The sequence below is a fragment of the Doryrhamphus excisus genome, chromosome 6, assembly GCF_030265055.1.
Source record: "Doryrhamphus excisus isolate RoL2022-K1 chromosome 6, RoL_Dexc_1.0, whole genome shotgun sequence".
NCBI lineage: Eukaryota > Metazoa > Chordata > Actinopteri > Syngnathiformes > Syngnathidae > Doryrhamphus > Doryrhamphus excisus.
In genome coordinates, this window is record NC_080471.1 from 22,553,058 (window position 1) to 22,573,735 (window position 20,678).

General features: G+C 39.9%; 3 protein-coding genes across 3 annotated transcripts; 2 read left to right on the forward strand and 1 right to left on the reverse strand.

The window, feature by feature from the left end:
• Positions 1 to 706: 706 nt before the first annotated feature.
• zgc:123278 (uncharacterized protein LOC641569 homolog) lies at positions 707 to 3,772 on the forward strand. Its single transcript, XM_058076189.1, has 6 exons — positions 707 to 748; positions 833 to 917; positions 996 to 1,061; positions 2,494 to 2,657; positions 2,743 to 2,845; positions 3,654 to 3,772. Exons 1-6 carry the CDS (start codon positions 707 to 709, stop codon positions 3,770 to 3,772), a joined length of 579 nt encoding a protein of 192 aa, XP_057932172.1.
• A 1,465-nt stretch (positions 3,773 to 5,237) lies between these two features.
• On the forward strand, positions 5,238 to 11,144 carry tsg101a (tumor susceptibility 101a). Its single transcript, XM_058075854.1, has 10 exons — positions 5,238 to 5,604; positions 6,704 to 6,791; positions 6,925 to 6,990; positions 7,611 to 7,774; positions 8,100 to 8,226; positions 8,352 to 8,409; positions 8,540 to 8,634; positions 9,484 to 9,686; positions 9,758 to 9,997; positions 10,080 to 11,144. Exons 1-10 carry the CDS (start codon positions 5,563 to 5,565, stop codon positions 10,167 to 10,169), a joined length of 1,173 nt encoding a protein of 390 aa, XP_057931837.1. The 5' UTR covers positions 5,238 to 5,562; the 3' UTR covers positions 10,170 to 11,144.
• Positions 11,145 to 12,269: 1,125 nt separating this feature from the next.
• On the reverse strand, positions 12,270 to 18,078 carry ldha (lactate dehydrogenase A4). Its single transcript, XM_058075855.1, has 8 exons — positions 17,922 to 18,078; positions 16,486 to 16,611; positions 15,576 to 15,693; positions 15,237 to 15,410; positions 14,964 to 15,137; positions 14,751 to 14,868; positions 13,399 to 13,522; positions 12,270 to 13,182 (listed from the first exon to the last, which is right to left on the reverse strand). The coding sequence occupies exons 2-8, from the start codon at positions 16,609 to 16,611 to the stop codon at positions 13,018 to 13,020; spliced, it is 999 nt and encodes a 332-aa protein (XP_057931838.1). The 5' UTR covers positions 17,922 to 18,078; the 3' UTR covers positions 12,270 to 13,017.
• Positions 18,079 to 20,678: the final 2,600 nt, after the last annotated feature.

Genomic DNA, 20,678 nt, shown 5'->3' on the forward strand with positions numbered 1-20,678 from the left:
ACTTTCCCAGGCGAGAACAGGCTGTTTCTGGCTTCAGCAACAGTTTGGTAGCTATTTCTAGCCACGCCCATAAGGAAGCTAGCCCCTCTGTGACATCACAAAGGAACAGTTCTGCAACTTTCTTTTAAAATCGAGCGTTTTGAGCCATCCCAAACTTCTTCAGGGCTCAAATCCAAATGTGCAGACCTCATTATCTGAAACTTTGACATGGTTTAACACGATAATACAACATTTGAACTCCATTTATAAGTCAAAAAAGTACAAAAAGCATATTAAGTCCCATTTTAAGGCTTTAAAACCCTTCACTAAAATTCAAATTTCGTTTGAATATTAATTAATTTACAAGTTTGGTCACAAGAAATTAGGTGCGTTTAGCGTTTATATCATATATATTTCAAGATATTTTAGCCTTTTTATTTACATTGGGCATTTGATTTTTTATTATTGCTATTTTCTATAAAAAGTATTTTTATTTCCCTTATATATCTTATATATCTCTTCTTTAATAGGTCACAGACAATGTTTGTTTGAGCCCTGTTGGTCACGTGAAGTGATTCCTACCATGAAACTGCTCTCTTATTGGCTTTTGGAGGCCATAAAGTCGTAGGCTTGTCTCCAAACATAAGGGAGGAAAGACAAAGGTTATTTGGTGATAGAATATAAACACAAGGAATGACACACTTTTATTTGTAGAAACACAGCAATAATGACTTACTGCAAAAACTCCCTCAAGAAAATGCTGCCAAAGGTAAGGAACATCTTGAATGCTCTTAACTTTTCTGCTTAACCAATAAATACAGTAAAGTACATCTATTTATTATATTCCATATAGACGTACCTCCGCAAGCATGTATCTCATGAAATATATGTTGCATTGCTTCACTTCAAAAGCCTTTCTCCAATTATGGATAAATATGGTAAGAAATATCTCAACTCATTTGTTGATTGTACTTTTAAAAATATGTTTATAAATGGGTTGTGGTTGTTTTGTACAGTTTACAATGATGGAACCACCAAAGTGTTGATGAGTCTGACAGGGACTCTTCCCATCACTTTTAAAGGTACTGAAATTTGATTCAATTTATGAGAAAAAATTAAATAAAATTACAAGAATGTAGTCATAAATTTAGGAGAAATGTTTGACCTGATGAAACTTCATATTACAAATTTATTCTCTTAAATTTGTGGCTTTATTCTCATAATATTATGACTATTATTTTTTATTTTTACGACTTCAATTATTATGAATTCATGTGAATTAAAGTCGTAAGTTTACAAGAAAAAAAATTATTTTATGAAGTCATAAATTTTCCCGCTTTACTTTCATAATATTACAACTTTTTGTCTCTTAAATTTACAAATTGATTCTCATAATTTGTTTTCAGGACTTCATTATTCATAAAGTTGCATGAATGTAGTTGTAAATTTGTGATGAAAATCTATGGGGGAAAATGTTGTAAATGATATTCCTTGATATTTCCTGCTTAATTCAGGTAAAAAATATTTTCTCGTAAATTTACGACTTTGCGACACTACATTTGTGTAAATATAGTTGGAAATTTGTGAGAAAAAAGTCATCAATTTATGAGGAAAAGGGTGTGTGCAGTATGAGAATGAAGTCATAAATTTAGGAAAAATGTTTGACCTGATGAAACTTCATAATTCAACTTTATTCTCTTAAATTTGCGGCTTTATTCTCATAATATTAGGACTTTCTCTGTCATAATATTATGACTTTGTTATTGTTTATTTTTACAACTTCAATTATTATGAATTCATATGAATTAAAGTTGTAAGTTTTACAAGAAAAAAGTCGTAATTTTTCCGGCTTTACTCTCATAATATTACAACTTTTTGTCTTGTAAATTTACTAATTGATTCTCATAATTTGTTTTGAAGACTTCATTATTATAAAAAATATACGAGAAAAAAGTTTCATTTTATAAGGTGATAAATTTCCTGCTTAATTCACGTAAAAATATTTTCATGTAAATTTATGACTTTGCGACACTAAATTTGCATGAATATAGTTGGTCATTTGTGAGAAAAAAGTTATCAATTTATGAGAAAGATGCGCATGCAGTATGAGAATAAAGTTATACAATTGCGAGGAAAAAAGGGATATATTTCCTGCTTTTTTGCTGTGAATTTTTTTTCTAGTATTATTTTTACGACCTCATTATTCATAAATTTGCATGAATAAAGTCATATATTTATGTGGAAAAAAAGATATGCAATATAAAAATAAAGTTGTAATTTTTTTACAAGAATAAAGACTTTTATCTCATAAATTTATTGGATAATTTACATAAATGTACAACTTTTTTTCCCATTAATTCACAACTTTATTCTCACACCGCACACGTTTTTTCCTCATAAATTTGTAAGTTTATTCACATGAATGTACAACTTTATTCTCAAAATCTCATATTATTATTATTTTTAATATGTCCCGAATAATATGTCATAATGTAATATCTGCTGCTATGTTAGAAGAGCGCTACAACATCCCCGTATGCGTGTGGCTTGAGGAAAGCTACCCTCAGTCCGCCCCCATCTGCTATGTCAGACCAAGGCGTGACATGATGATCCTGCAAGGAAACTACGTGTCCACCAATGGAGAAGTTCTACTTCCCTTCCTGCAGGAGTGGAAGCAGGTGAGCAGCTCCAGCAGCAGCAACAGCAGCAGCACAGGTGAGATGTTCACCATGTGACCAACTGACCCTTTTATTGGTATCTCAGGGGGAGTGTGACCTGGTCAGCCTCCTGCAAGTGATGGTTGCCATGTTTGGAGACCTCCCCCCGGTTTGTATGCAACCTCCTCCACAGCCCGATCAAGCCTCATGTAAGTATCGTTGATAAAAAAAATAAAAAAAAAAACACATACAGGGGTGTCAAAAGTGCGGCCCCGGGGGCCATTTTTGGCACACGGTTTGTTTTGTATTGGTCCCTCAGATGGATTTCAACATGGGGCCGTGCATTATGCCGCAAAATGAGGTGCCCTCGCTGATACACACTATACAAATATATTGTTTTGGTGTTTTACAGCTACAGATGTCTCATGCAGTACGTTATGGTGATCACTAGATAGCAGTGTTGTGCGACAATTATTTCTTTTTTCTTAGAATTAAAACACACAAATTGGAAAAGTGGGCGGCATGGCGGGCTAGTGGTTAGCGCGCAGACATCACAGCTAGGAGACCAGGGTTCAATTCCGCCCTCGGCCATCTCTGTGTGGAGTTTGCATGTTGCATGCGTGGGTACTCCGGTTCCCTCCCACATTCCAAAAACATGCTAGGTTAATTAGTGACTCCAAATTGTCCATAGGTATGAATGTGAGTGTGAATGGTTGTTTGTCTATATGTGCTCTGTGATTGGCTGGCCACCGGTCCAGGGTGTACCCCGCCTCTCGCCCGAAGACAGCTGGGATAGGCTCCAGCACCCCTGCGACCCTCATGAGGAAAAAGTGGTAGAAAATGAATGAATGAATGAATGAAATTGAAAAAACTAAAACGTATGTTGCTGTGTCCTACATCGCCGCTGATTGATTTAGAACTGGGTCAGGTCTGATCAAGACTGAGATTGTCCACGCTGCTCATGAGGACTCTGACCTGGAACTTAAGTAAATAACCTGTCCTAAATATGTCTTTCAGGTTGGCTACAGTATCACAGGCGGACACAAGTGCTTTCCAAGCCGGATGGACGCTTGTATTTGTCTTTACCCACAGAAGACGGTCAGCATGTCCTGCAAGAAAATGAAACCAACTGTTAATGGATTTCAATATTGATTGTTGTATTGGTGATTGATTAGTAATGCCTTTAATGTTAGTCGTAGCAGTTTATAAAGGTCACGTTGACGCAATGAAATCTTCAATGTCATAGAAATGTGTTAAAACCAAGCCAATGACATTTGAACAAAAAAATAGTGTATTTCCACATAGAATGAGGAGCACTCATTGTCGTACACACTTTGTCAAAGGCATCACTGGTTCCGTGGAGCTCAGAACCCGGACATAAGGGTGACGTGTGGACATTAATTCACCTTTCCCGGCGATAGCAGCCTACTTTTGGCTTCAGCAAACGTTTTGGTGGATATTTCCAGCCACGCCCATAAGGAAGCTAGCCCCTCTGTGACATCACAAAGGAACAGTTCTGCAACTTTCTTTTAAAATCGAGCGTTTTGAGCCATCCCAAACTTCTTTCAGGGCTCACTTCCAAATGTGCAGACCCCATTATCTGAAATTTGGGCATGGTTTAACACGATAATACAACATTTGAACTCCATTTATAAGTCAGAAAAGTACAAAAAGCATATTAAGTCCCATTTTAAGGCTTTAAAACCCTTCACTAAACACTTAATGATACACTTTTATTGCAGAGGTGTCCAATGTGTGGCCTATGGGCTGTTTCAGGCCCACGATACATTATAGAAAATATGCATTTCCACATAGACCTGTCGTTGTTATCCTGATGACCTGCCAAGATAGCTTTCGAGATCTTCCAGATTCTGCACCTTTTTTCTGCAGTATTCCCATGGACTTCCTGCTTTCCGTACATTTGTTTAATTTACTTCACTTTTGCGTCTCCATGAGGTACGCTAATTTGTCACGCTCACAAGCGCTCCCGAGGACTTCCGTACACGTAGCCCATATATGGAAGTTTGCATCGTATTGACGTATTGTGTAACCATTTGGCATTGTTTTAACACAAGAGAACAACATTTAGAGGTCAGAAAAGTGCAAAAAGCAAAATAGGTCCCTTTAATTGAAGTCCATTTGAGGAAACAGATGAATGACTGCATACATTGTCAACACATTTGTTGCATATGCAATAATTTAACCCATTTTATGTGATAGAATTCTCAAATAATTCATTTCATTGCATGAAAACAACACATGTTGTGTTTTTTGTTTGAATTATTGGTGGGAATAAATAAACACACAAACGCATCAGTTATGAAAACTACTTTGCATTCAATATTGTTACACAATTTCATTAACTGTAAACAGTGAACCTAAAAAAAACGAGCTGAACTGAACTTTGAACTAATTCAAAATGTAAAGGGTGAACAATGAACGTGAAGTATTCACACTTATACTGTGTGAAGTGAACTTTGAACTATGATAACTACTATCTACATCTAATTAGAACGCCAACAAAGAGCAGAGAACGTTTACTGTAAATGTTTGCAGTGGTAATAAAGTTTTTGCTGACGTCATTTATCACCCCGGAAAATGTCAGGTGAAATGCCGGAAATAGTTTTTGATGACGGTCTGATGTTTGTGTTCAGGGCCATTTGTTGTTTGTTCTGAGAAACACTTTCGTCATCTTACGCCTTAAACTCTCATTTTAATGCTTTGATTTGGGATAACGAGAAAATACATTGATATCGTTTAACTGGGCGTAACCAGACTGTTTTGTTTGGTGCGGCTCGAGGCTTTGCTAACATTAGTCTAGCATTTGTCGATTTCTTGCTAGCAAGCTTTACTTTGTATTAGCTGTCCCGCCAGATACTACAGGTACTCTTATTTTTTAAAAGGATTCCATTAACCACCACAAACAATGGCGGTTGTCAACGAAAGTGCCCTGAAGAAAATGTTGAAGGTAAGTCCGGTTGAGGCTTTTGCTAGCTCCTGTGACTTGCTAGCATGTTAGCTAACGTTAGCGAAAGCTATCATGACATTTCCTGGTATTTTATTAAGGCAAGTTCGCTGTGTTGTGAAACACTCCATTAAACAAACGTCTCCACACGCCCTCTAAATCCTTTTAAGATGATCTTTTTCGTTATGGTGTAATGGTAACACGGACTAAATGCGGATACTTAAGTGTAATATTTTAAAGCGTATAACGGGGATTATTGGAAATTATTAAACATGGCTGAATATTAAGACGTGTACTGTCAAGGCCATATGTCCTGTAACTGAAATGTACTACGTTTGTACTACCTACCGACATTGGTATATAACTAATCAACTGGATCTGTAAAATAGTGAGTTCGCACTTGTCATGTTTGGTCCAGTTCAAACGGGCAAGAGTCTTTTTACTCTGCTAGTACGGTTTGTCAGGTCAAGAGTGAACACAGTTCAAGACCAGAAGAACTGGACCAAATAAGGAGACCGGGCCTTGTCTGAGAGACTAGTCCTGAGTAAGGCAAGTGTGAACCACTGTTCCCAACACCTTAGTAAGAAGAGTAGCTATTGGCTGTCCCTACCAACACTTGCTGTCAATGTGCAGTGGGAGCTGACACTGACGGTTTGTGACTGCGTCTTCTCAACTGCAGATGCTGCCTCACAGAAAAAAAATGTAGATACATGATTTCACTTTTAAGTACCCAAATACCAGAAAACTCTGTACCGAAGACTCAAAAAGCAGCTACATATCAGAGACCAAAACACGGGATATAAGTAAGCAGGTGTTAGATAACAACACCTGACAGAAAACTGAGTGAAAATCACCAAATAAATAAAGTTATCCATGACTTACATTGCTCATTACTTTGATGAAGTTGTCAGAAACTGCATTTTCTTGCAGCACCTAGAAAAATCCACCAACTATTTTTTGGGGTATTTTTGGTCGGGATTACAGAACGCACAAGTTGGATCGCACCCTAAAAAAAAAAGTTGTCTGAACTGTTGAAGCACTCCTTGCTTGCTTGATGAGACTCTCTTACTCATCGTTGTTCTCCTATGTTTTCCTATTCCAGCAATACAAGTATAGGGACCTGACAGTTCGTGAAATCACCAACGTCATCTCTCAGTACAAAGACTTGAAGCCAGTTATGGATGGTTATGGTATGGGTCTTGTGTTCTTACTATTCATCTTGGTGTGAGCTGTAGTTTGAACTCCAGCGGTTCACTCGCTTGAGTGATTGAATATGTAAAATAAGTTTACTTTCTTTTGTCATTGACTTTTCTTGTCTTTCAGTGTTCAACGATGGCTCTACAAGAGACCTGATGAGTTTAACAGGGACGGTCCCTGTAAGCTATAGAGGTACGGTTTCTTTCAGCAAAACTCGGATTCAACAAAGGAACTATATTTTATCTGTAGAAGTCTTTACTGGGGGTGTCACGAGACAATTCATAAGACGTACACGATATTTGGTCTACGAGACTGGACAAGGTTTGAACATGACTTTTAAGAAAAGTACAAGGAAAAACTATATAAAACAATATATTGCAATCTACTAAATTAATTTCTACTACTATGTGACATTCTTCACTGTGTATGTAAGCTACGTACAAGTCCCCCAAAGAGACTGTATGACTGACAAAAGGCTCACAGGTTTTGTTTTAATTTGTGGATAAAAAAAACAGTTAAAAGCATCAGTCTTAGGTCATGCCTTCAAAGTTAAAAACGTTTCATTGTACAATGTACATACATTTTTGTGACTCTGATAAAGTCTTTTCATTCAGTCCCATATTTTTCCATTGCAGTTTTCTTAAAAGTAATATTAAAATAACATCTTACCTCTTGTGAACCCAAGAACGTGTATTGTTTGGTGTATTGTGACAACCCTAATATTTGTGCTAAATAACGCTAGAGTTTACGGTGATGGGAACACTGATGTGAATGCAGTTTTAACATAGACAGTGTTTGTTTCTTCCCTGTAGGCAATGTCTACAACATCCCAGTATGTTTATGGTTGCTGGACACCTACCCCTTCAACCCGCCCATATGTTTTGTTAAACCTACCAGTACCATGATGATCAAAACTGGGAAACATATTGATGCCAATGGAAAGATCTACCTGCCCTATCTACACGAGTGGAAGCATGTAAGTAATCATTAACAGAAGAAATTACAATTTGTATTTTACCAGCAACACAGGTGACCTTTTCCGTCTGCCTTATTGATCTGATACTCTCTCGGAATCATGAACATATTGTACAAATTACATGCCCTGAAATCCGTCTATTTGGGAAGTTCTGCCTTAAAACACAGGAAAGAATACATGTAAAAGTTACTGTGAAGAATATTATCAATCGCAACATGCTTAAAATAAACCTAGCATAGTCTACTTCCAAACTATACAGATGTTTGGATTATGTTAAATATTAAATATAATCTGGAAATAAAGAGTGTGTTGTCTCTTTTTTCAGCCTCAGTCAGACCTGTATGGACTCATTCAGGTGATGATTGTGGTGTTTGGAGAGGAGCCTCCTGTCTTTTCTCGCCCGACCACACAAGCGCCTTATCAGGCTTTCCAAGCTGCTGGACCTCCTAACCGTGAGTGTTTTTTTTTTCCCCCTCATGATTCATTTATACTTTAACAGCAGGTGGCACTCATTCACCACAGCAGAACACCCTTCGTGTACTCACACATGATTGTGAACCCTTCTTGTTTAATTCAGCTTCTTATGTACCTGGCATGCCTGCAGTTTCACCATATGGTCCAAATCCTAATACAGGGTAAGATGTCTCACCATCACATGCATACACTACTTCTTTTGGACAAGCTCAAAGAACTTATATCTTGTATGAGTTGCTATAAAATGTCTTTGACTATGGTTATAATATGTTGGTTGCATTTCACTTACAGAAGCTATCCAGGGTACCAGTACCCTGGGGGGAACTCTTACCCAACTACTGCTGGTCCTGCACATTACCCCACACAAACTCCTGTGTCAACAGTGGGTATGTATTTTGTCTAACATCTCTCATAGGCTATCATTCTGTTTGCCCTGTGAATTTGAAGTTACAATATCACCGTTTTTCTTTTAATAACACAAATACACCTTCCTATTCTTCCTCAATGCATGCAACCATACAGTTATAATCACAATGCATAATCCATATGCACAGCGCAATCATCACACATTTACATGATTAAAAGCGTGTTTAAAGTGGACTTTTTTGATACAACTGTAGTTACACGAAAAAGGTGATTCTATCCCACTTATGCATCATAATATTGCATCAAATGAACAGCACATTCAGACGTGTGACCTTCTTACTTCAAGGCGCTCACCCCTGAGCTTGACTTTGGTGGCATGCTGAACCGTCAGTGAAAGGCCATCTGATGTAATGAGAGTTGGGAGCATTAAAGGCCAAAGAGACGCACTGTATATGCCTGCAAAACGGGATCCCTCTCTCACTAGATGTTCTATATTTGGGGACGTAACAGCAACCACACACAGAGACTGACCTGATGGCGGCAGTGAAACGATGGTGAACCATCTGACATCCGGAGGGCTTTTGGTGGTCTCCTATATTTAGTACTTGAGACTATTTGGATCAACTCTTGACATTTGTCTGCTCGTCCAAGACTGCGCTACACTTGCTTTTCTCCGTTTTTTTTTCTCTACCTGCATAACCTGATATTTAGCCAGCAATTTGCTGTCCAGCTGAGCAAATGCCGTTTTTAGCCAATGGCCCACTTCACATGGTAAATGGAAGTGGAAAGAAGATTTGATCACTTTTTCAACACAACCAAATTGGACCAGATTTCCAAGAGATGTTTAAAACAACTCTGGTCTTGTCCAGGTTCCAACAGAGATGGCACCATTGGTGAAGACACCATCCGTGCATCGCTCATCTCAGCTGTTAGTGACAAGCTTCGCTGGAGGATGAAGGAGGAAATGGACAGGGCTCAGGCGGAGTTGGATGCCCTCAAGCGGACAGAAGAAGACCTCAAGAAGGGCCATCAGAAACTGGAGGAGATGATCTCAAGATTAGACCAGGAAGTGGTAAGATATATTTTAGTAAATGATACATTTAAAATGTCGTGTTGGGTCATCATTTACAATTTCTGGACCAGTCCGAAGTTGACAGGAACATCGAGTTGCTGAAGCGTAAAGACGAGGAGCTGAGTGACGCCCTGGAGAAAATGGAGAACCAGTCGGAGAACAATGACATTGATGAGATCATCGTGCCGACAGCCCCTCTATACAAACAAATTTTGAACCTGTACGCTGAGGAAAATGCCATCGAAGACACAATTTTCTACTTGGGAGAGGCCCTCCGTAGGGGGGTCATCGACTTGGAGGTTTTTCTCAAGGTGACTATGTCAACACACACACACACATATTCCAATCTACTGTGGTTGCGTCAATTGTGATTAATTTCCTCCTTTGTTGTAGCACGTACGCCTTCTGTCCAGAAAGCAGTTCCAGCTCCGTGCCCTCATGCAGAAAGCTCGCAAGACTGCTGGCCTCAGTGACCTCTACTGAGTAACTAACACAAGCAGGAAACACTCATGTCTTCACTCTCTCTGGTTCTCCTCCTTTCTCCTCTATGTTGTATTCCATCTTTAATGGGCCACCGAGCTGTTTAGATGTTGTAGATTGAAGATGAAGATTTGTGGTGGTGACCTGTGACCACGGTGCGGTCACACACTTGATCAGACCAAATACATGAGAGATTGTCCACAAACCTGGGAGTTGTGACCCAGACTTGACGCCGTCGTGTGTACTCCGGCTTACACAACTGATCCCTTCTTACAAATATTGATAAGGGAGAATGTGTGCAAGTTGAGCAACCTGGTTTGCGTGGCACTCCAGGGAAGCTCCGATGAGAATATATGAGCTTGGTGTTTGGAGAGTAAGCACAAAAAATATTGGGGGCTAGGCGTTGAGACAGCCCTCATCATCATGAAAAGGTTAAGCTCTGATATAAATACCCAAGGCAACCTATTAGGGAGTACCGTGATTTAGTGCTGCATGCAGCCTGGGCCACGTTCAGAAGGCTTTTTCTATTGTGGATATGCTTTAAAAGATGAAAGTGTTGTTTTCACCCGTCTCCTTTCATGTCCAGTTAGTGTGAAGTTCTTTCTTGTACATGTCAGCTGCTCAGGTTAGCCCTCCAATTTGACTGTTTGGCTGCATTAACCAATCATGTACAGTAGCTGTTCTATCCTGTACAGTCTTTCTCTTGACAGTTTTAGCACACTCGCTATTTTTCTTTTTTCCTGTCCGCTCTTATTTGTCGGAATCGGTCAGAGAACATCTTACACAACAATTATATTAATCAAAAGTGAAGTTATGGCAAACACCTCTCATTTAACTTAGCCTTCTACTAATGCACTTTGAAATGTATGATAGAATATCTGCTGTTATTTTTGCGTTTCCAGTTCAGCCATAGACCATCTTTTGTATCTGTAGATTTATGTAAATCAGTTCAAGTTAAATAAATCTGATTTCATCGCTCATCTCTCTTGTTACTCTGCTAAGGGCCGGAAGTCATTGTGATTATACTGCAGGAAAAATAACACATAAACTGATACAGGTGTAGTTTGGTTCACAGGTGTTTTGTGAAATAATCAATTTGCAGCATTAATCAATGCGTCAGCATTAATTTAAGAGGTTTCACACAAAAAACATTTACAATAGGTAAAATGCATCACAGCATGAAGACTGTGAAGTGTCATATTTGTCAGGATAACAATTCTTTCATGAAGAAAAAAGATGTTTTGAAGTAATGAAATATGAAGCTGAGTTCATGTTCATGTTCACTTTCCGAGCTCCATTGCAACTAAGAGCACATTCTCCATTAGCTGTTTTGTTTATTGATTGGGATACTGTTCAAACCTTGCAAAATATATTGGCTGGCAGAGCTTTGAACAGAATTTTACAGTATGGCGCTAAATTGAATCATTATTAGCACCAATGTTGTGGAGAGCTGCAACAATAGACTATCCGATTAATCAACTATTTTGGTATTCAATTAATTATTTTTACATTAAAAGTAATATATTTGTGTTTTGAGCAGAACAAATGTATTCACACACATCAGTTTTGACTTTGGAATACAGTATCAACATTTTGGCCTGTTTTCTGATATGTTGTGGACCAACCCACTAACCCACTTGTATTTTGTTCATGTTGATTTGGTCCATGTAGGTCTAGGGCCGAACTGATAACTCTTATTGGAAACCACAAGCTTCAGATTCGTCCCTTAAAGGCAATAATCCTTAGTCGCAGCCCAAAGGTCCCACGGCTATTTTGCAGCATTTGCAGCGATTGGGATGCATCTTTCCACCACTTTTCTACTGTCCATCCTTTCTAAGAGCTTGAGCTTGACAAATCTTCAGCAAGATGGTGCTCCGTCTCACACTTCAGCCTCCATGTCCAAGTTCCTGAAAGCAAAGGTTAAGATGCTCCAGTATTGGCTAGCACAGCTGCCTGACATTATTGTGCATGTTTGGGGTTAGATCAGTGATGTCCAAAATGTCCTTAATTGTACTATTGTCCTGCAGGATGTTATCAGTAAAAAAGGGAAAACTAGGGTAAAAAGACATGTATATGCAGCTGTTTTATTGACAAAATAATGCACATCCATCTTGTTTAGGTATCCTGGCTTTATTTGATGCTACAGTACATAAAAATATGTCCAGGTACAGTGATTCAGTCAGTCAGCTTACTGATAAATACTGAGAATAAATATAGTTGTAACGGCTTTAGAGAAAATAACACCATTATTATCCTTTAGTATTATGTGGAGTGCATTACTACACATCCAAGATATAATTTCTGTTTCCTACAGTAGCTCCTATAGAATTTGTCTCCGATAATCTGAAACAATCTTGGTTGACTGCTTTAATAACCATAAATCCTTGCCTTCCTCTGTCAGTGCACTTGTGGTCGTATGTGTTAAAAGGCCTTTATAAGAACCAAGGAAAGGTTACTACAACCTCAGTCTCTACCAAAGAGAATGGAATGTCTCCCTCAGACTAAAAAAAAAAAAAACAATAAGATGACCAAGTGGACAACACCCACAACTGGACACGGTAATCACACAGTACACATAATACACACAAAATACATGAGGAGTGTTATGAAAAAAGCTTAACAGTGCACGGTGGGCTGAGAGTGTTCATAGTAGTCACAAATGGGGGAATCGGGTTTGGGAGCAAACAGCAAAAATAAAACTTCCACTGGTTTAACTAATAACACTTTAGCCTTTTCAGAATGTCAAGTCTCATCTGCGTTTAGCTACAGGGGGGACACAGAAGGTAATAATGCACAGTGTCTTGTGTGATGCGCTTTCAGGGTGGAGCGAAGTAACGAGACGCTCTCGCCTTTACAGTGTGAGCTCCTTCTGAACGCCCCACAATGTTTCAGCGCTCTTCATTAGCTGCTTCTCCTCCTCGGGCTTCAGGGTCATGTTGATGACATCTGTTAGGCCGGTGTTGCCCAGGACGCAAGGGATGCTCAGGAAGACCTCATCCTTCACGCCATACATGCCCTAACCAGACGTGGAAGAACTCCGATTAGAAAGTTGGCTGTCTGCTGGAGGTATGTAGCTTGTTTATATAAGATTCAACACATTCAACCAACCATGCTAGAATGTCACACTATACATTTTCCAACATGTGTTCGTATATCAGGCATAACAATTAAATGCACAAGATGGCAGAAGGTACATAATTAAGGTGTTTGGTTGTGTGCCGTGTGTCCTTACCTGGACAAGTGTGGATACAGGGTGCACTTTGTGCATGTTCTTGACGATGCTTGCCACCAGGTCAGCCACGGACATCCCAATGGCCCATGAAGTATAACCCTTCAGCCTGATCACCTCATAGGCCCTGGAAAGTAAACAGTTGGTACATGGACGTTATACGTTTTAATGACGTGTAGCTAGCTAGGATATAAGACAGAACCTTTGATCCTATGTTAAAGCTTTGAAGGAAAGTGGCACTCTGACACCCCCCCCTCCCCCTCCACTGTTCTCAAATATCGTACTTTTTATTTTTCTACACAAAATAAGATGAAAAATAAATATATCAAGAATAAAGAAAATCAATCAGTAATAAATAAATATAATAATAATAAAACGGCAAATAATAAAACCTTAAGAAACCACATATAGTTGGTGGGTAGACAAATTATTTCTTTCAGATTAATATTAACAAAGCATTATTAGAGCCCTGTAGACATGACAAAACACGACTATAGTCACATTTATACTCTTTTTATTGACAACATATTGCGCAACTGCAGGGTCTTGAGACACATGCTAACTCTCAAACTAGCGAGCTAGCTACCTAAACGGTAGCCTTCAAGTTATTTCCTATCAACTTAAATAGCCAAAAACTTACCATTTCCACACGGATAGGGAGGATAACTATTAACAGTTATTTAACCTTTAACATGAACATTAATCAAACGTAATATTTTTTTCTGGGTACATGATACCATACAGCATCCATATCAAACTTGCGCGGGCCGCACTAACATTAAACTTTCATATCAAGGCGGGGGCCTCAAACTAGTGTCCTGCGGGCCACATTTGGCCCGCGGGCCGCATGTTTGAGACACCTGGCATAGAGCAATAATAACAAAGCTAACATACTAAAACACATACCGACATAAACAGACAGATTTTTTAGAGATTTTTAAGAGAATGTCGACGGTCAGCCATCTATGACGTTTTTGTGTACACTGACCAAGACTTGAAGAGTTAATCGGTTAATTATAAGAATAATCAGTTCCACTGTACTTGCAGCGTATTTCAAAGGAGCCCTTGCCTATGAATGCAGTATACATGATAAGGTATTATTGCAGATAGTCCCGTACAAGTACCCTACTGCATTACACACCACCGGCCTGTCTTTGCACGTACAAGTTCACCTTTTTAGTGAGTTTGTGAAGCCCTGATAAGAAAGGGTGCTACAGTGCAATGGCTAACTGCCACGGACAAATTCCTCACCAGGGATGGTGACTCGATAGTGTTTGTATGTTTAACTTTTATGTAAACATAAGTGGACTTTGTTTAAACTTTATTGCTTTACGGAATTAACAAGTAGTACTCACCCATCAACCACCTGCTTATGCACGGCCTTCCAGTCTTCACCGTCTCCTTCAGCCCCCATGTTGGGGTTGAGGGTTTGTAGACTAACGCCTGCCACGTTCACACCGCTCCACACGGGCACTGATTGGAAACAGGAACAACGAATACATCACAATTAGTCCAATGCTGTGATCTGTGTGTTTTTTTTAGATTTATTTCTATCAAGCACTGCATACCACTGGAGTCTCCATGCTCTCCAATGATCCAACCGTGGCAGCTCGAAGGGTGGAGGTGTAGCTTCTCTCCCATGAGGTGGCGGAAACGGGCCGTGTCAAGGTTGGTGCCCGAGCCAATGACGCGGTGGCGCGGGAAGCCGCTCAGCTTCCAGGCAACGTAGGTCAGGATGTCCACTGGGAGAACGAGTAAATTGGGCGACATGAGTAAACTGGTATTTGAACACGTGGCCTGCAGTGAGGTCATACCTCACCAAAGTCATCCTTAACTCTCACCTGGGTTGGAGACTATCATCAGGATGCAGTTGGGGCTGTACTTGACAATGTTGGGGATGATAAATTTAAAGATGTTGACATTGCGCTGCACCAGATTAAGACGACTCTCTCCTTCCTGTTGACGGGCGCCAGCGGTCACCACCACCACCCTGGAGTTGGCTGTCACACTGTAGTCTAGAAAATGTGCACACGTACAGTATGCTTAGTAATACACAAACAGTCCAATCTGCTTAAAACTGTCTCACATTGACTTAAGCGGGTGTCGACATAACCGACAACTGATTGTCAACATAAATGGGGTTTACACTGTAGATGCTGTGACGTGCGTGTCATTCTCACCTTTGTCTGCCACAATCTTGTGCGTCTTAAGGAAGAAGGAGCCATGCTGCAAGTCCATGGCTTCACCTTTCAGCTTGTCCTCCATCACGTCCACCAGTGCCAGCTCGTCACACAAATCCTGGTGGGTAAAAACGGCACACGTACATTCAAGTCTTAGGAGAAACTACGCAGAATCTATCATCTTAAACTGGTAGTGACACAGTAGCCATGTTTACATGAGGAGTTTTTCCTCTTTCCGAATGACTTTTCCGAAAACAATGGTATACATGGTAAGGAATATTCCAATCTCTTGTCTACATGAGTCGCTATAATCAAACAGAATAGTCAATGGGGCATGCGCAGTAAAACGTAAACATTGCTGGTATAACTCAGTTTTGCGAGTTTTAGTTTAGTTTGGATCAAAAACAAACTTTCCGCAGCAGTCCAGTACCGATTGTTCCTCCATTTTTAAAACCGAAGAATGTCTCTAGCTGTGTTACATCATATCTGAGCATGCGCTGAAAGAACACACCCGGGATAAATTTAAACAGGAAAAGATCAAATTCAATCTTGCTAATATTTTATAATTAAACTCAGTACATGTTTTATGTAGATATATATTTTTAAAGAAAAACTGGACTTGTGAAGGCTGCACGGCGGTCAAGTGGTTAGCGCGCAGACCTCACAACTAAAAGTTCCACCCTCGGCCATCTCTGTGTGGAGTTTGCATGACTCCGGCTACCGCAATCGGATTGGGGAAAGGAATATTCCACCCCTGTGAATCCGATTATATGTTCATTCGGATTCACACTTCTCTTTCGGAATATGACGGTTAAATTCTTTCCGTTTGAGCAAATAAAGCGAATGCAATTAGAATATTTGGGTCCATGTATACGTGGCTATTTTTCATGTCTCTTCGTTTTAGCCTTACCTTGAGCAGCACGCTCATGGCAGTGGCCATGCCCACCATGCCGACGCCCACCACCGTCACCTTGTTTCGGCTTCCCACAGGCTGTTCCTTCAGCACGTGGCTGATGAGTTTATCTTTGGTGGCCATCTGGGGGGGAAATAACAAGAGTTGAAGGCGTGGCGGCTACCACCGATAGAGCCGATGAGGTGTGGATAGTGAGGAGGTGGTGAGAAGTAACAATAGTGGGAATCTATGTTTGTCTGTGGACATCATAAAACATCGAATACATCATTTAAACACAGTCATAAAAACAGTGTTACTTCAACATGTGTTCTATTTAGCTTAATTAAGTAGTCCGATTTTATACTACCACAGTATCCATGGTAGTATAATGTCATTATTAGTTTAGGCTCCTTATTAAGTTCCACCATCTGACTACATCCCCATAGCAACCACTGCCTAGACAAATACTCATTGCTGAGCTGCATCCTCAAGAGAGAAGCCCCTAGTGACTCGGTGGGGGTGGGGCACACTCGCTCGTGTGTACGTGCGGCACAGACCATCCCCTGGCGGGCGTCTCACACACAGGTTACTATTTATGGTTCCTGGAGAGGAGGACATTACTGACAGGCATGTGTAGTGCGGTGATGTTGAGATTAGACCTAGTAGCGGACATAAGCTAATACTGCTGCACACAATAGCGGGGGAGTCTGGATGACCTCTAAAGGGTTCAAGCCAAGGGCTTTTGTCCACTTTTACCATAGCTGACAGGTCATGCGTGTTCAGTGTTAGTGTTGAGAAATGCTGGGCGACTTCCTTTTGGTGCATGCCTGAACTGGGAGTCAAAGGATGGTGTTGTTTATAAAAAGTAAGTATTGAAGTAACAAACAGTCAGACTGCTGTTAGTGTTAGGAATGTGTTATCACATTCTGTTGTGGTTTTTGGCATTTTTCCTATCATGGTCACCAGGCGGTCAGAAGGGGGTCTGCCCCTCTCTTCCTCTCTCACGCACACACATCAGTGGAATCCCACTAACACGCTTTCCACTTTGTACTGTAACTACAACTCAATATCTTCATTATTAACATATTGAATTGTTAAAATGACACAACTCTTGTTTGGTCAGACCGGACAGTCAGGATGGCGACCACAGCCGGGAGGGGGGGAAGGAGGAGCTGACTGAGGGTCTCCATGTTACACTTGTGTAACATAGCGTTCATGACCCTCACATACCATTTTTAACAATGGAAACACGCCAATAAAGGTTTAATATTGTGTTAAAAACACTTAAAATTGCTTATTTTAAGGTGGAAATGGCGACTGTTTTACAGGCCGTGATCTATACTGGCTGCAACAAGTAGAACTATCAATGTAATGAATTCAACTCAGTACACAAACGCGACATCAAAGGCGGATTAAATCATATTTAAGTCACGTATAAGAAATAAAAATGTTACCGTTTAGGCTTGAGTTAAAAGGCTGGAATGCTTCTCGTTGAGTGGATGCTGCAGTTCTCCCGCAGAGTGGTGGTGTGGAAGGGGAGGTGAAGCCTTCTATTTAAACCCTCCCCCCCTCCTCCTGTTCCCTCATTACCTATGGTGCTGGGGGCGGGGCTTGTGCTTGCCGCTGTGCGTGCTGGGAGTCACGTCCCAGGCAGGATGCGGAAGAGATCATCAAAGTACGGTACATTCTGTGCTTTTTTTTCCTGACTTAGTTTCACTGATAATCACCACGTTTCTGCCCTTAACATGATTTTACGAATAAATTACGTTAGAAAATTCGATAACTATTGGATTTGGAATATATTTATGACGTATGTACTTCCAGTTGTGGATGTACGTCATTTGTCAACGCGTTGTTTCGTCAACATATGTAACATAACCTGCCAGTAAAGTTAAGAAACGACGGGAAATCCATTCATTCACATTGACTTCACCTTTTACTGTGAGAAAAATTGACTCAAAATATGAATATAGTACAATAATACATAAAAGATGGAATGGTGGTTTTGCACTGGACCATAAATTGATTGATACAATGGACAAAGTTGGAAATAATGCATTGTTTTTCCCTTCATTTCTGAGTTCCAACAAAGTTAATTATAAAATGAATAATAACATAATAATTAATGAGTAATTTGATACTTTATTCATCTCCGGGAGCAACCCATGAGGAAAAAAATACAGAAATATCTCCACTTGTAAGCAAGGAGTTTAGCAAAGCACTCCATACAATTTATATGGTTATGGTGACATGCAATATTCATTAAAAAACGACATGGACAATATCAATATATATTGATGTGTAGCAGTATTACTATTAATAGTACAGCGCAAATATTATAGTTATCCCATGTTATACAGTACAGCCACAATATTGATCATTATAGTGTTTTGGCGACCCCTTCTTGTCCTCTTGTATTAACGACAAGAAAATGTCACCTTGTTATACAAAGTTGTTTCATCACAGTTTCCTTTGTGTAAGCTCAACTTGAAAGACTGACGTATGACAACACACCCTTACATTCCTTTCTTGCGTTGTTGGCTGTCAAGGGATCAGATACTTCTGAGTACTACTGGTACTCACACTTTTTTTTTTTTAGTTTTTTACCTGCATCGTGTGCTCTCACATGCTGTACCGGTGGCGGCCACTAGTGGGGAGTGTTGACCAGTTTTGTGACAAGTTTGAATCCTATATATTGTTCCACTTAAACTGATGCCTCGGAGTACTTATTCCTTAATAAGTATCGTAATATAACATATATAAGAATAACGGGCCGACTACTCATGTAAGGACTGCTGCTACATATACATTTTGCTAACACGTAGTGTTAATTAACATGTCAACATTTCTAGCTACTTTTTTTTTTTAGTTTTTGCACCGTGGTCCAATAAAATATAAGATAGCCACGGACTCCAAGATGAACAAATATACAGTACATTACTTCTAGAAAATCCCTTTCAGACCAATAAAGTGGAATTAGTGAAGTTCCTGCGTCAGATTAACTCAAACTCCTAACCAACTAACGACACCAGTTGGAGTGACAGCACGGACAACCAATCACACACGAGCAAAGCATCGGTTGAGCCAATCGTTGAGCTTGTCGGCGGTTTAAACGGAAACATGCTTCTGTGTGAACTGCTGTTTTTCGCTCGGTCGTAGTGCTCGATAACGTTCTTTTTTTTATTGGTAACTCCACAACCTCCACCCCCCGTATTTGTCTTTAATGTCTCCTTTCAAGCGGCTAGAATGTGAGCTGATTCAGTCCCGACCAGCCTCCAGGCGGAAACAAACACAAGTGTGTCATGTTAGCTTCTCTGTTGGCTGCACAGGGTCAGATGCATGCTAGTACCTGCATGCTGCTATTGCAGGTGTCTCAAACTCAATTTACCTGGGGGCCACTGGAGCTAGGGTCTGGGCAAGGCTGGGCCGCATCAGGTCCTCCCCCCCCAAAAAAAACGCATTTATTAAAAACAGAAAAGAATACAAACTTTTTCAGTGCTTTGGTTCCGATTTTCTACAATAAAAGCTCTGATAAAACATTCCACTGTTCTCAAATATATCAAATATCTCAATTTTTAATGATTATTTACAACATATTGCACAACTGCAGGGTATTGAGACACATGCTAACTCGCAAACTAGAGAGCTAGCGACCTAAACGGTAGCCTTCAAGTTATTTCCTTTATACTTAAATAGCCAAAAACTTACCACTTCCACACGGATAGGGAGGATAACTATTTACAGTTATTTAACCTTTAACATGAACATTAATCATTAATCATTAACATTAACATTAATTAAAAACGTAATAATTTTTTGGGGGTACATGATACCATACAGCATCCATATCAAACTTACATTAAACTTTCATATCAAGGCGGAGGCCTCAAACTAGTGTCCCGCGGGGCCACGTGTTTGAGACCCCTGTGCTATTGCATCCAACAGCACCTTAGTGTGTCTGCTTGGGGGTGATAGTCTAAAGCTCTAAATTTAATCACCTGAACATACATGTCTCCTCATTCTCTGTTTAGAAACCGGGTCCAACTGACAAAGACGCATCAATCATATAGACCTGGACCACTAGACCTGGATCCTTTCAACACTAAGACTTTACATACTTTACTTATTTTTGTTGCTGTTTCTTCACAAATTGATCTCATTTCTCCACATGCCGAATTTCTCGCTTCTTTTCCAACACTCCGTGCATACAC